The sequence below is a fragment of the Maylandia zebra genome, linkage group LG8 (genome assembly GCF_041146795.1).
Source record: "Maylandia zebra isolate NMK-2024a linkage group LG8, Mzebra_GT3a, whole genome shotgun sequence".
Classification (NCBI taxonomy): Eukaryota; Metazoa; Chordata; class Actinopteri; order Cichliformes; family Cichlidae; genus Maylandia; species Maylandia zebra.
In genome coordinates, this window is record NC_135174.1 from 10,963,319 (window position 1) to 10,979,805 (window position 16,487).

The window sequence follows — 16,487 nt, forward strand, 5'->3', positions numbered from 1 at the left end:
TTTTTTTCACAAAACATTTGTCATATTTATCTGATAATGCACTTTATATAACACTTTTATAGTGATAAAGATAACTAAAGACAAATATTTTCTATAGTTAACTAATAAGCATCATCATAATAAATTAAAATAAATATATAGATATATTTTTTTTTAAAAATACCAGGAATGGGTAAAAACGTAAAATAACTATTCAAAGTTCGCATTAACCAACAGAAGAGCTAATGCTACTTCCATAAGATATCAGTTTGGTTTATAAAGGGGATTAAAGGTTCCCTTTATTTACAATCGCCCAACTCTCATAATGGTTGTTCTTGCTGTCCAATCACACTGTAGCATAGGATTTTTTCACCCAATTACGTTGATGCGTAGGCGGGACTTGCTGGACGTTTCCTCAAGTATCATCGTTATCAACCCATGGACTGACTTGTTTGTTGTCGAGCAAGATGGAGTTCATTTTGGGAAATCCTTACACTACGCCAGTGGGACATTGCATTGGTACGCAAATAATTATTTAGGGAGGACATTGTGGAGAGATGTATGTGTATATCTTAGAGAGGTGTCTATTTTATGTAATAGTCATTTACGGGTTTGCTACCTTTAGCATGCTAATGTCCCTGAATGAGTTCTCTACAGCTGGAAAGCCACCGTTAGCCGCCTAGCTAACTATTACAACATTTGCTGTCACTGTGTAAGCTCTCTCGTTAACAAATTTAATGTGTGCTTTGTGCCATTACGCCATTACCTGTGTCGCACAAGCCGTTTACGTGTGCATCTGTAATAATGACAAGCAGCTAAGTTAGCTAACAGCTAGCCAACAGCCATCGTCATATATTCGGGGCGCAGTTTTTAAGACGTTATTAAGATGATTTCCTTATGTAAGTACGTGTGTGTGTGTGTTTTAGAGAGAGCCACTGATGGATCCCTACAAAGTGAAGACTGGACTCTCAACATGGAAATATGTGACATCATCAATGAAACAGAGGATGGGTGAGTACCTTGTGAAAATCAATGAATAACCACATAGGTGTTGATTAAATTCTGTTTAAACTGTGCACTGGTTTGGTTTTACCGTTTTACCGGCCTGTGATTTTTACATTGTGGAGTGCTGCAAACACGATCAAGTACTTCATCTTTTCCCCTTTTCTCTACCATCGAATCATAAGTGAGCCAGTCTAGCCCTGGCTGCATGAGGAAGATTTATGCGAGGCCTCACTTCTTATCTCTGTGCTTCATTAACCTTGTACAGAACGTGTGCAACTGGTGTGTGAAGTCCACGTTTGATCAGTGGATTGCACTTAAGATTAGGTGGCTCTAACCTACAGAAGTGTACTGTAATAAGAAGTCTGTTTGTCTTTTGTCTATGAGGAATGCAATGGGTGTAACACATCCACTTATGCAAGGCGTGTTTGCTCTGTTGGAAGTAGAGACAAAGTTAATAATTTACTTCTTTGATGCTGTAGCTGTTCTGCTCTAAGAATTATTGGCTCATGCTTCTGATATTCAACTTTCTAATGTTTGTCACAGTATCTGACATCTTGTCAGTGCCACTGAAAATGGCAGCTAAAGCTTTAATTTATCAGCTTATTAGAAATCATGTGTCCTTCCCTGTGGGACATGTTTTCGTAGTCCATTTAAAAGCACACCAGGCAGGCATGCTATAATGTGGTATTTTTGTGTGTTTAATGTGGGTTTTGACTTGTGTCTGTATGTGTGTATGCAGGCCAAAGGATGCCATTAGAGCAATGAAGAAAAGGCTAAATGGCAATCGGAACTATAGGGAAGTAATGCTGGCTTTAACAGTAAGTTCACATGAGCAGGAGGAGAGCAGCTAATGTATGCTTTTTATATAATATATTAGCATATAACGTTAATATCAGTTTTCCTTATATAACAGTCAGATGAATTGGTCAAAGGTGCTTTGTTTTGGCATTTATCGGTAACATAAATAAAAGTATTATGATTGCATTTATCAGTACTAAGTTGATTGCATAACATAATTTGCATTTGCAGTTTTTAGTCCAACACATTATGTCCATTTTGTATCTTGGCTCCAAAACTTCTGAACCTCTCTGTAAGAGGAGCTATTTCAATGATGGCGTCTGTGCATCTGTCAGGTTCTGGAGACGTGTGTGAAGAACTGTGGCCATCGTTTCCACGCTTTAGTGACTAGCAGAGACTTCGTTGATGGCGTGCTTGTTAAAATTATCTCTCCCAAGAACAACCCACCTACCATTGTTCAAGATAAAGTACTCGCCCTGATTCAGGTAAGAACGGCAGAACTGAATGCACAAAGTTTGCATTCTCGTGTATTTGTTTTTTTCCCCCTGTTTTTATGACAATATATAACTTCCAGAGAGAGTGCACAGTGTATGTGGAGCTCTGCACAAAGGGAAAGTAGCATGTGTATATATGGGGGAGGACCAAATTATGTTTAACCTTGTTTAAATATTGCATTTTAATAAGATGACCTAGTAAATTCCCAACAAATATTGAGATTCACCTCAGCTGTGTTATATATGTAGACACTATGTGGTAGAAACCCTTAAAGAAAACTAAATGAGCATCAAATTATTATTTAAAACATCTGTATCATAAGGGCCCAAAATTTCACAAACCACGCATCCTTAATATATTTGCTTCTGCAACGATGTACGTCACTGTGAGAGACCTAATCATTTGTGACTCAGTCGGTTTGTGGATTTTGTTGCGACTGTGGTGGCTGCCCAGGTGGTCTTTCATCCCCAGGCACAGTCTCGGGTAAGGCACACTGTCTCCAGGGCTTCAGCCAGTAGCAGCTCTAGTTACCTGTCAGAGCTCAGATAACCCAGCAAGGTTTGTGTGTGTTGCTGTTATTTCTATCAGGGATGCTGTATGACCACAGCTTACAGCATGGAGGAGGAGCACGAGCATACAGTAGTTGTGAGAGAGAAGCTTGATGATTTCCTTTTTTTTTTTTGTTTTTTTTTTTTTTGTTTATTTAGTAGTCAGAGAAACCAGTTTATGACTTGAAGGTCAACTGGGAAAAATGCATGGGAAACATTTATAGCGTAACACTCCCTTCATGCAGCAGCTGGAGTGTTGTTGACATTTTCATTAGTAAGAGAGGTAAAACCCAGCTGGGCAGCAGACTGGTTATGCTGGTGCATCTCACTAACCACCTGTTTCATCTCTTAGGGATGAATGTGTGCACTTTGGAGTTGATAAAAGTTGACAAGTGTGGACATTTCATAGCTTTTACAAGTTTAAAGTCAAAAGCTCTATGATCATTTTGGTAACCTGCATTTCTTTCGGGCTGTTGTGTTGTCTTGTATTTAAGCTGTTGTAATGGCTCGAGCCCAATTTACCCTCTGGTAAGAGCGAAGCCAAACGCTTTGTAGTTTGTTCGCCGAATGTATTCAGGGAAGACAAACAAATATCATCAGAGAACAGACTCCTTTTACTGTCTGCACATCATTTGCTTTGTTTGCCTTTTCAGCCTTCCCTTTTATCCATTGTTTAAATTTCTTTTTTTTTTTCAGTCTGTCCCGCTCATTTCTCTTTTCTTTTAACTCTTTTTACTCTCTGTTATCTTTATCCAGGCGTGGGCCGATGCATTCAGGAGCAGTCCTGACCTCACGGGTGTGGTTCAAATCTACGAGGAGCTAAAGAGAAAAGGCATCGAGTTCCCAACATCAGAGCTGGAGACGCTGTCACCTATACATACACCTCAGCGTGTAGGAGAGCTCATGCTTGGCAGCCTAGTTTGCTAAAGTTTCTTTGCCAGAACTATTTGGTGTGGTTACGTTCCCAGGTAACATGTTGCCTAATGATATGTTTGTTATCACCTTCTCTGTTGTTTCTAGTCAGCCACTGCTCCGGAGGGTGACTCTACCTTACACAAGCACAGCAGCACTACTCAGCCCACACAACACTCTGTGCCACCAGTCTACACCACCCCTCAAGTCCCCAACATTCATGCCTCCGGAGCCATTAATCCCACACCTGAACAGGTACAGTGGTAATCCTATGACCACATTTTCTACAACCGTCCTACAAAACAACGATATTCTACGGTTTTCCTTTTAATATCCGCTCTCAAGTGTACACCATGAAGATTCCAAGAATCTGCCCAACTAACGATCTTTCTGTAATTTTGAATTGCCTCACCTCCAGTTTTCAAGGTCATCTTCTTATGCACCTCTGGACTGGTTTCAGTGCAGGTGATAAATATAGAGTACTTCCTAGAAGTCCTTTTGTGTCCCTTTGACTTTAAGCCTCTGCTGTGTCGCAGTGGTCATCCTTAAACTTGATTGTCAATCACATGGAGGTATATCTGGTGAGTGATGAGTCATGAGTATGTGTGTATCCAAAGGTCCCCCCACCCAACTTGAAAGCACGTTCACCATCATTGCTGTTCAGCCTGTTTCAGCTGAAGGTTACTATGCAAGGAATTCCCAGTTTACAATCTAATGAATGTCAGAAAAACAAGCACGTGTGCTGCCCTTCAAATGAAAACCACTCACTCTTGAAACAGAGGTTGGTGTTTGCTTTCAAAGCCCAAGAGTGAACAGTGGAAGCAGAGTGTAGAAAGCAGTCCAAATGTGCACAAAGAGATGATCTTGAAGGGGACACACCTTTATACTTTCGCAATTATCATTCTCTGGTGGTTTTCCTCGCTACCACAGTAATACTTGTGTTTTAAATTAAAATGTATGGAAATAATATAAAATTGACTTTTACTTAAGGTAATTTATGCTTTACTTTTTTAGTTTTTTGTTTTGTTTTTTTAAATCACCCAGTTTCCAAGTGCTAGCATTTAGGCTAACTTGCACTATTATCATGTAGATTTCCCGGCTACGCAGTGAGTTGGACATTGTTCGTGGAAACACTAAAGTGATGTCAGAGATGCTGACAGAAATGGTGCCAGGACAGGAGGATGCTTCAGACTACGAGTTGCTACAGGCAAGACACCACTTACATTTTTATTTGTGTGTTATGTGAGTATCTGTAAATTAACAAATGTAAAAACTTTATTTATTTAATTTTTTTTTTTTTAGGCCGGCATGTACAAATGTGACTCAAAAGCAGACTGGGATCCGTTTGCATACGTGTGTTTTTGTAAGCATTTGTATTGTGTACATTTGTTTTGTGTAGGAGCTCAACAGGACTTGTAGAGCTATGCAGCAGAGAATAGTGGAGCTCATCTCCTGTGTTTCTAATGAGGCAGTAACGGAGGAGCTGCTGCATGTCAATGACGACCTCAACAACATTTTCCTCCGCTATGAAAGGTTAGAAAACGCAGGCAAACATGTTGCGCAAATGCAGGTGTAAACTTGTCTTTGGGTGCAAGAACGTGCACGTAGCCAAACTTGTTTTTGCCCTCTCAGCACAAATTGAGTTTGGTAAACTACAGGTGTTTTGTTCCTTCCTTTCATGCTATCTCTTTGTTGCTTTTAGGTATGAGAGGTTCAGGTCTGGAAGGTCCTCAGCTCAGGGTGTAAACAATGGGGTGAGTCAGCTCATAGTGTGATTGCATCACACTTAAAATTCCTGGAGTTCCTCTCCGAATGTTTTGAGCTAATTTGCACTGTTTATTTTGGACATCCACACCTTTCAGTGTCTGCAGTGTGGATGTGCACGTTAACATTATCAGTCAGGCTTTCCTGTGCCGTCTTTATATGTCAAAACGTGTCAGCTGTTTACCAGATGTACATGCCTAATTAAATGGAAACCCAACAAAGACCCATGCAGTTGGTTTCACAATAAAATATAGAGACATCTTTGAAGACGTTTATATTTAGTTTATATTTTCTGTTCTCATTCGAGTGTCAGATTGCATTTCTACACTATAGTTCAAGCAGACCTGCTGTATTTAAGTTCTGCGGAGTAAGTGAAACAAAGACCATGATTATACAGCAGAGAATGCAAATTTAATTGCTGTTGCGCTGGAGCTGGGCTGCTTGTATTTTATTCATTGCACATTACAATAAAACAAGCAGCCCAGTCATTGCTTTGCAAGACGCAAAGCAGTATGTTCCAGAACAATTTCTAACAGCAGTGTGTTGTTTATTTAAAGCTTGCATGTGTCTATAAATTACTGCCTTGCTGTGTTTCAAACCTATCAGTAAAAAAAACCCCAAAAAAACCCAAAACCTGTTTAAATAGCAAATTTATTTTCTGCTGCTTCCTTAACTTAATATGCCATCGATCACATGACTGGACCTGCTTATAGTAGAATGTAGGGTTGGGCAAGTATTGACACGATTGCACATTACGTTTAGAAACATCATCGATTTGTTCAGTTAAAACATTAAAAATATATCAAAGTGAATTAATAGACGTTATAAATGAACTGAATTAAACATAGAGCGAGTTTAGGCTTTTAAGGAGGGACACAAACAGTTGTAAAGGTGCATTTTTGGGGTACAGTGAGTTAGAACACTATTGTGAAACAGAATAATAGTTTATTTTTCATTAATTATAATCAATGGGATTCAAAATGAGAGCAGTGTGAGGCTGTAAACCGCTGCCAAAGCTGGAAATTTCCTGCATAGAAGAAATAATTGAATTTGGATTTGTTTATGTTTTCTGGAGAATTTCACATGATGTGACTTGAAATATCAAGTTGTTAAAAAGTCCTTTTGAATTTCCTGGATCCTGATTTATCCCAAACCTTTATTACACCCTCTAACTTCCACGCAAATCCTACTACAGTAACTAACTGACAGATCTGATAACGTAATATTTTGTGCTTAAAAAAAGGGAATCTTCTGTTGGAGAAGTATCACCACCTTAGTGGGTTTCAGATCGTTTAGGCATGATATATCTCCCACAGCTATCATGCCTTTACAGTCTGTCCATACACGGGCATGTTAATGGTATTCACTGTGTCTTCCTTTTCTGTTCTTTTCTGTTCTTCTGTTACTTTGGCTAGCTGAAACAGGCAAGTATGAAAATATTGTCACCCCCCCCCCCCTTTAAATGATCAGTCACCCAACTGTGACATTCAATACATGACTAAAGAACATGGGGCCAGCATTCAGCGGTACCTTTTTAACCATATGGTATGTTTTCAGTCTGCAGCCAATTATATGTGAAACCTGGAGGCAGGCTGACAGCGACATGAGCTTAAGATGGCACCTAAATGAATGTATGCCCTAGAATCACTGTCATGTTGGCTTTCCGTCATCTCAGACCGTCAGGGTTTGAGATCTGCAAATTGGTCTTAACAGAGAAAGTTTCACAGAGCCCAAAGATTCAGTCTACCCTCCTCCCTGCCCGCTGTATTTCTGCCTTCTTAAGGGGGTTGTTTTCATCACTCTACGTTCATGATAAATGGCCTGATTGGCATTTGTCCTATATGAAGTGGAATTGAAGCATAACTATTTCTCTAGAATAAAACTGTATTGTTTTACCCCCTTAAGAAACTGTTTTGCAGAAATTGAGTTGATTTGCTGCTGCCCCGAGTCACAGACATTTTTCATGCTCTCCTGAAGCTAAACACTTTCGTTTTTTTTTTTTTTTTTCTCCACATTTGTTCTGTTAAACTAAAAAGCTAAGTACTGAATAACCCTGCCTTTAATAGCCTCCCCCCCAAAAAAATTATTTTGCTCCTCATATACGAAAAATCATAAATCCTTTGATTTTTACCTGAAACTGTTTCATCATTTCTCCTTCATCCAGGTCCTCAGTGAGGCTACAGAAGACAACCTGATAGATCTCGGCCCAGGCTCCCCTGCTGTGGTGAGCAATATGCCAAATGCAGCCCCAACCAGCTTGCCTCCCACTGTCACAGCCCCTGCAGGAAGGCCCTCCTCCCCAGCTACTCTGGCCTCCCGATTGGCTGGTCTCGGTATGCACTAAATCCCTCGAAACAGTTACATTTTTAGCTACAGCATTACACTGTATATTCAAATACAAATCTGTTCAGAACATATTGCTAAATTCATGTCAGGTAGACATATGGGCTTGGATTGGAGCAAAACTCAGAAACTTAATTTCCAAGTTAGCGATTGGTAGGTAGGTGGTTCAGCATCTAAAGCTTGAAGTATGGGGGCGGGGTGTCTGGATCTGTTAGAGTTAATGTTGTTCTTCAGATAAGTGCTGTTGATTAACAAACTCCCGGTTCTCTTGTAATAATTTACACAACCAAATACAGGCCAGCCTCCGAACAAAGAACAGGTAAAGGCATCAGTCTAAGGGCGATCGTGGCTCAAGGGCTGGCAGTTCGTCTTGTAATTGGAAGGTTGCCGGTTCGAGCCCCGGCTCGGACAGTCTCGGTCGTTGTGTCCTTGGGCAAGACACTTAACCCGTTGCCTACTGGTGGTGGTCAGAGGGCCCGGCAGCCTCGCCTCTGTCAGTGCGCCCCAGGGCAGCTGTGGCTACAATGTAGCTTTGTGTGAATGACTGAATGTAGTGTAAAGCGCTTTGGGGTCCTTAGGGACTAAGTAAAGCGCTATACAAATACAGGCCATTTACCATATAGTTATTTTTCTCATGTTGTGACACTGTGGGTGCAGTGGGTACCATACCCAGGGTTCCTTCAGGTAGGTGTGCAGAGAACTTCAAGCTGTCTCAGTAATCTCTCTCTGGAAAGACTTGCAGCTCACCACAATGTTAACAGTGTAATTCAAGGAAAAGCCCATTGTGTAAACCACTATAATATGGAGCCATTAACAGTGAAATTCAGTAACTCACAAAATTCGAGTTATCACTAATGTACCATATAACTCTTGTTCACCGTCAGTTGTTTTCCTGTACCTGCTGCTGTCAGCGCCACCACTCAGTCATGTGGGTGTCACTGAAGGCATCACTGCTGAGTCCACACACTCTGCTCTCCTATCTGCCTCAAAACAGGGGCAACTTTCTCCTTTTATATCTTCTGCAGCTTTTACTGTGTATACAAGCTAAAGCTTAATTTCTCCCATAGCACAAAGGGATCTGTGTGGTCTGATGCGATGGTACATGCACACACAGAACAGACAGTTTGATGTAAGACTGTCAAAAATAAATCAACAGATAACTTTAGTTCTCGATTGTTTGGATCCAAACTGTTCTTAAAATGAATCTCAGTAGAAACAACCTTTTTCTCTTTACTTTTATTTTTGTAAAGTCTGATTCTCTTCTGTGCAGTTTGTTAGCTTGATGTTAAGGTGGTTTGTTTGTTTGTTTTGCCTCTTCCAGACATGGGAGCAGACAGTGTGAGCAGTACTCTGAGCTCCCTGTCCAGCTGTAAGCCTCCACCTGCCCAGGATGACTTTGATGTGTTTGCTCAAACCAGAACCGGAACCATGTCAGAGCCACAGAAGGTGTAAGAATCCAATGAGGAGTGGCAAATTTAGTTTGGCATTTAACCTACTTCCTTTTTATTTCTGTTAAAAGTGGGCAAATAACATTTGCTTGTATGTGTTTTGTCTCAGTACTGCATCAGAAAACACCCAGGCCGCTGAAGGCCTTCCTCCCACTCTGGATGTTCTACAGACAGCTGCTGGAGGGGTGAGTCTCAGTGACAATTTGGGTCTTAATTCAAAGTCGGTGTTGTCATAGTCTGTCGGAGAATTTTGATACTGAATATTTGTGTTTGTGCGCTTTCTGACCCTGACATGCTTTTTCATCCTTGCACTGTTGCTGCTAGATGCGACTAATCCCTTGATTAAAAAAAAATAAATAAATTGAGAAATACAGTTTCTTTGTTTATTTACATCTTACAGCTTAACAGAGAGGGTTTGAACACTGGAGCTGTGCATCGTCTTCTTAATTTCTTTGATAAAATCAATAATTTTTTTAAGCGGTGCGTAGGGAGATGGATCTTGTCTTTCATGCAGTACTAACTAGAGTTGTAAGTTGTTTTCAGCTTTGTCATCTTCTGAGAAAAAGGAAGGAAATGCTATGCTAGCTGTATTAATAGCTATGCTATAGAGCTTCCAGTTTGATTTTATTATTATTATTTTGTTATTTATTTTATGATGGGGTTTTTTTGGCCATGGCGTCTCTGCACCGCCGCTTGCTTTATTCATTTTCACCAGCATGGCTCTGTCTTCCCAGCTTAACCTGCACTTAGATTTGTTTTTGTATGACTTGCGCACTCATAGCTTTATCACAAACACTGATTTCGGTTTATGCATTTGTTTTTCTCACAACTGTATTAAGCTGCATTTGAGTTACCACTGACGTTCACTTAAGTCATTTTCTGTTGTGTTTGGGGCGGGATTTCATTTCTGTTTTTGTTCTGGCCACCTGTGGCGGTCTCGATGCTGCCCCCATAGGTTGTCGGAGGCCAGTCCTCTGTCATGGATGACATAGAGGAGTGGCTGAGTACTGACGTGGTGAGCCCATCATGATTTTTTTTTTTTTTTTTTTTTTTTTTGGTTCATTTATGCTTGCTTCTTTACTTTTTTCACTCTGTCGTATCCCTTTTTAAAAATTTCATACTGGCTTTTGAAGCCTGAAATTAACACATTTACTCGATGGTGTTTTCCTGACTGATCAATCACATTTTAATTTAGTTCACTGAAATTTTACTAACAGTGTTGTGTGAGGGGCGACTGATATAATTATGGGAGACTGTGGCAAAATGGCATGAGGTCTTGAATGCAAATAATGTATGCAACATTTTGTTTATTTTGAGCTAAAGTGGACCTATTATGCATTTTCTTTTCTTCAGCATTGTTACTACACTTAAGTAGCTTTGCATTAGTTACAGTCACAAAATCCTTATTTAGCTTGGACTGGCTTACAGATATCTCCTTAGTTCATCTATTGTCCCTGAGAGCCCATCACCTGGCAGTGTGGCAGTTCAGAAAAAAAAAACCTGATATAAAAACAGTTTCTCATCTTTAAAGCAAAAGTCATGCTGTAATAAACATACTGCAGTCAACCCAGAGCCTTTTCCACCTTACTGAAGGTCCATTAGTGACATAAAAGGCTGCTTAGATATAAGCCTTACACTGTTTTGAAAGCTAAAATAGCCACACTAACAATACTGTTTAACTGCCTGAACAGTGATTTAAGCTACGTTGTATATGCCCAATTCAAATATTATTTAAAGTTTGGGCAACGATGAGGAAACAAAACCACAAACTTTGAGTCTAGCCGGTTGAAAACGTTTGTCAGGCCCATCAGGTGTTTGGAGGGTGCTGAGCTCAAAGCTTTTTCTTTGCTTCAGATGACTATATGAGGAAAACTGAATTTGTTATAGTGCAATCTGAAGCGTGAGCATTTGGCTCCAAGGATGACCTGTTTGTATGTTAACCTCATGATTTAAAAAACTTTTGCTATGCTATATATGACAATCCATCAGAATAGGTCTGCTTTAGCCAAAACATCTTAACTGCCAGAGCTGTTATAGAGTGATATTATTTATTTATCTAATCTGGGCGAGTGTTTGTGACCCAGAATGAGTAATAATGCATTCCAAGACTTTAGTGCTTATTTTGTGCAAATTTGTGCTTATGTTGCACAAATTTATCAGATTGTGTGCCGAGTGTTTTGGTTGGGGAGCAATGAGAGTGTATTAGAACTTCTAATATTACCGTCACAACCTTTGGTCCGTGCTAATGATGGGTAAGTGGCTCTTGTTATGAGTGAAATTTGACGGGTAAGTCAGTTTTGGGGTTTTGTGTTTTGTTTGTTTCTTAATGTGGTTTGAATCAGATTATTGGTCAAGGGGTCATAATTTGGCTTTTGGTTTGCAGTGGGTAATGTTTGTCACAGCGTGACATGGTGGGTTTTTCTTTTTCAACAGAAGGGAGATGAAGGTGAGGAAGGCGTCACAAGTGAAGGTACGACACTGTGATTCTTCTCTTCTAACACTTCCAGCTCCCCCAGCTGTATTTTGAACACATTTTATTTAATAAAAAAAAAAAAAAATTTGTCTCTGCCCCCAGAATTTGACAAGTTCCTTGAGGAGAGAGCCAAAGCTGTTGAGAGGGTCCCCAGCCTACCGTCGCCCCCGAGTGGTAACCCAGGAGCAGTGCAAGGAACCCCTAGCCGCAAAAAGCCAGAAAGACCTGAGGACACTTTGTTTGCCGCGTAGACCTCCCAGCTTTGACCTCCGATTTCCCCTCCAGCCTTAGACCCGACCAGCTATGCAGCTTCACCTTAGGAGAGACCGACCTGACACTGAATCACACCCACCTCTGCTAACGATTGATCGCAGCGCTACTCGACCCACACTACAGGAAATTGCACATGAAATCAGTAGAATTATGTTAAGGCTCTCCGTTAATTTCTCACGCAAAGGGAAAAGAAAAAATCCTATTTTCATACGCCAAAATGAGATGGATCCCACTCGATGAGCAGTGTTAGAGACGGTGAGGCAGCAGGTCCCCCCCCCACCCCTCTTTGGTGTAAATAATCTCCTTCAGCCTGGTGTGGACTGCAGATGTAGATTTGTATAAAAAAAAAAAAAAGGGGGCAAAAAAAGAATCCTCGTCATAAGTAGGAATTCGTTTCCTAACTAGTCCCTCAACTCAAGACAAAGTTTGTACTGTTAAAGAAACCGCTGCAGAAACATTATGGATGTTGTTGCAGACTTATCCCCCCTTAATTGCAGAAGCACTGATCATACCTACGAGGCTCTGGTTTTGGTGTTTGTATCGGTCCCTTTGCAAGTCTGTCTTAAGTTGAATTGTATATCTGTAAATGACAAATGTCGGGTTTATTAGTTGTGTGTATATTTTAGCTTACACAAGTATGTAAGAGATGGTAATTTAATGTAGTTTTTTGTTTGTTTTTTGAAAAAGGATATATGTTGCCCTTGCTTTGACAGTAGGGATGTACCTCATTGGGCTGAGCTTTTTCAAGAGAAGGGACAAAAATTGTACACATGTGATTATTTACAAAAGCTAAAAGAGACGAGGGTTAAGAAGGGATGTCGTTTTTTGCGGATTGGCGTCGTGGCGCACCGTACCCAGATACGTGTAGTCTTACCTTGCCTTCTCATTCCCCGTGACAGACGTACGTGCGTTTTTCGGTGATTTGCTGGTCACAACAGATTTATTGAGATTATTTTGCTGAGATTCATTAGCCTGAAAGCTGCTATAGTTTTGTAAACTAAAGTTTAATTTTGATGGATTCTTATGGTAGTGTCATGGAGTTGTGGATGGGAGTGGTTTTCTGATGAGTGCTGTTTAAGGTGCACGCTCGGAGCTGAAGAGACGTTTGCTGTTGTTCAGGAGTTTTTACTCGCTGTAGGTTTTAACTGCGTTTTGAGGGAAGATTGTGCTGTATGCGTTTTAATTTTAATAAGTTGGAGCTTAGAGGACCAAGTTTGTGATCTCATTTGGGATGTGGACGGAAGAATGTCCTAATAATTGTGTTCTTGTGTTTCATTAATTTTTAAAATCGAGGGTTTTTTCTTTTTTCTAAATTCACAGATGTCCTAAAGAATAAAAACAGAAGCAGTTTGCACATGATTTTTGTGCATTTCTCCTTTTTATTTCTTAACGCTGCCATCTTTAAAGGCCTGACCTTTCAAGCGTGATTTGTTTTTTCAGAAATGAGCTCGCTGCAGACGTCAGGCTACAAATTAGACTTTTTGCTCTCGACAATAACAAATGCAACATTAATCACAATCGTAACAAGTGTGCACTTTGATGGCCGCGTTTCAACTCGTACTGTAAATCAGCTGAATCTTAGCCTAATTTAATTAATGAGCATATGAATAATTTATTCAGCACTACTTCTTTTCCTTTGTTTTGTTTTTTTTGTTTTTTTTCTTAAAGATCAGTATTTTAAATCACTTTATTGTGAAAATTTTAAACGGGAAATGAGCTGTGTTAAGGGATGAGATGGGAAATTGTGTATGTTTTAGTGTTTCTGGCTTCTGTTTATGTAGTTAAGTTTTTTTTGTTTTTTCTTGGTTTGTTTTATACGTTGTTGCTGGCTTGTGTATTTAATTTGTCATGATTGGGTTTATTGGGTATGTGGATATCCTCGGCGGCTGGAAGTGGAGGATGGTAAACACATGGAGGTGTTTTATCACTGGTCTGTAGCCGTTAAAGAATTACACTACTTGTCTCATTTTGTTTCATGAAGGATACATATTGAATAGATTTTATGTATTGACCAGCACGTGGGGGGGGAAACTGACACAAAGTAACTTAGTTTGGACACTTTGAACAAAGCATCATCATTGCACATTTTGAAAGGGAAGCTTCCTTTCTTCCTCCTTTATGTCTCCTTGTTTTAGTGTTATGTGTCTGTTGTGTGACGCTGAAACATTTTAATCACAGTTAATTTTTTTTTTTTTTTTTTTTTTTTAAACTAAGAAAGCTCCAAATGTGAGCTCAATGAATACATGTTATTCTCCTGTTTGGTTTTTTTCAGTGTGAGCTCTGTCAGTGATTTGTAACTGAACCCCAGCGTACTGATAACGTTGCCAGAGAGTCATCTCAGACCTGCTTTGCAGAAGAACGTGTTTCTTAGTCACTGGAATATACGAAAAGCAATGCCGATAATGGAGGCTGCGCTGTACGACTGCTAATTTTCCTCAGTTGCCTCATTTCTCTTTGTGTTGTTTGACTTATGCATGATCTCTAATAAAAGATTAGCAGTGTGATCTGCTGTGTGGTTTTTGTGTCTGCTGAAAATCCAGCACCTCAATCTCTTCCTAGAGTGCAATGGGCCCCACACTAATGGGGCTTTACCGCTGTTCATAGGGAATCCCCTCATCCCAAAACATGGCCCCTCATATTCTGCTTCAGTCACTGGAGCATTTCCTGGTCAAGAAACAAGGGTGTGTCTGTCACACAGTACACTGAAATATACAGGACGTCTTTGTAGCATTTTTACAGTGAGTGGCTAACTTAACAGTGGATTTCTCTCAGAGGCAAATGGATGTTTTTGTGTTGGAGACCTCTGGCTACACTTCACGACAAATTCACTGAAAAAATGTGGAAGACAGATATTCTAATATGGTGTAAATCGGTTATTTTTGTCAGTAGCACATACATGTGTTGGTCTCAGATGGTCATTTGTTTTGTGTGGAGGCATGTTACTACTTTGATTATGTATTTGACTGCCTTTCGAATACAAACTTAGAGTTAATTATACCACATTCACTTACATTTTTTTCCCCACATGCGTTGCCGAGGCTCTGTGTGCACAGCCACTGGGTCGGAAAGCTGAACTGAGGATCCAGTTTTCTTGGACTTAGCTGGCATTCAAATCTCCACAGACGGTTAGCTAGCACACCCTGGTGGCTGCACCGTGGAACCTCATGGCACACATGCTTGACGTCAGGGCACAGGCAAAACCACTAAACGTCCACTTACCAAGAAAACAAACGCAAACGGTGGTCTGTTTAGCCGTATAAATTGCAGGAAGTGCTGACACAGTGCTGTGGCACGTTGTAGTTCCACTGCACGTTACAACAGTCTATCACAAACATGGTTATATGATAGCTCAGTCATTTTGCCAGCTTTATTTTAGTCCTCTTGGACCGTCAGCTCAGCAGCACTTTTGCTTTATGCCTAACTCTGGTCCCTGCAGTGATGTTGTGTAAAGTTTATCTTGAGGACAAATTCAAAATAATGAACAACCTGTGTACTCTAGGTTCAGAATATATTGTATTCCAGTAAGCTGGTATTAATCCATTTTCTCTGTACGGTTTTGTGTTTTGTTTCATAGACACTACATTAACAGTATTAAGTGGATATATGATGTCATTTTCCACATTCTCAAATCCCATTAAAACAAATGGTAAATGGCCTGTATTTATATAGCGCTTTACTAGTCCCTAAGGACCCCAAAGCGCTTTACATATCCAGTCATCCACCCATTCACACACTGGTGATGGCAAGCTACATTGTAGCCACAGCCGCCCTGACAGAGGCGAGGCTGCCGGACACTGGCGCCACCGGGCCCTCTGACCACCACCAGTAGGCAACGGGTGAAGTGTCTTGCCCAAGGACACAACGACCGAGACTGTCCGAGCCGGGGCTCGAACCGACAACCTTCCGATTACAAGGCGAACTCCCAACTCTTAAGCCACGATCGCCCACAAAAGTTAATACTTGTCTACAGCTATTAAAAAACATTACAAACTACATTGTTGCTCCTTCATTATCTGAAAAAGTCTGTCCCAGATGCTGCTGCCTTAACAGTCATTAGAGACTACTGCTGCTGAATATGGGCTCCGTAAATGCACAATTTACTCCCACTACAGTAACATTTCCTTAAAACTACAATGCCTAGCTTCTTTCTTAATTATCTTGCCTTTGCTAAAAATGACAAACATCATCTATTTTTAAATGTCTTTAAATGCTTTCATTTAATGTTTATATGTATATGTATGTATGTATGTATGTATATATATATATATATATATATATATGAAAAAAAAAGATTTAAGTCTAATTTAGCATGTTAAGGGCTGATGTTTGGGACAGCAAATTTAAAATAAAAAAGAGAGAAACATGCGTATTTGGAAAGGTTACCAGGAGAAATTAATCTTTTGAGCATTTTACCAAAAGACTTTGGAAACCAAAGTGGAAATGTTTGGC

At 40.1% G+C, this 16,487-nt stretch overlaps 1 protein-coding gene across 2 annotated transcripts; it reads left to right on the top strand.

The window, feature by feature from the left end:
* Positions 1-380: 380 nt before the first annotated feature.
* tom1l2b (target of myb1 like 2 membrane trafficking protein b) lies at positions 381-14,542 on the top strand. 2 transcript variants are annotated; one of them, XM_004562318.5, is made up of 15 exons: positions 381-498; positions 906-990; positions 1,724-1,802; positions 2,118-2,267; positions 3,582-3,716; positions 3,846-3,992; positions 4,828-4,944; positions 5,137-5,270; positions 5,440-5,491; positions 7,666-7,834; positions 9,166-9,292; positions 9,402-9,477; positions 10,248-10,307; positions 11,726-11,762; positions 11,868-14,542. In XM_004562318.5, exons 1-15 carry the CDS (start codon positions 447-449, stop codon positions 12,014-12,016), a joined length of 1,569 nt encoding a protein of 522 aa, XP_004562375.1. In that variant the 5' UTR covers positions 381-446; the 3' UTR covers positions 12,017-14,542. The 2 variants fall into 2 exon arrangements, with proteins under 2 accessions (XP_004562375.1, XP_076743421.1); XM_076887306.1 differs by lacking the exon at positions 10,248-10,307.
* Positions 14,543-16,487: the final 1,945 nt, after the last annotated feature.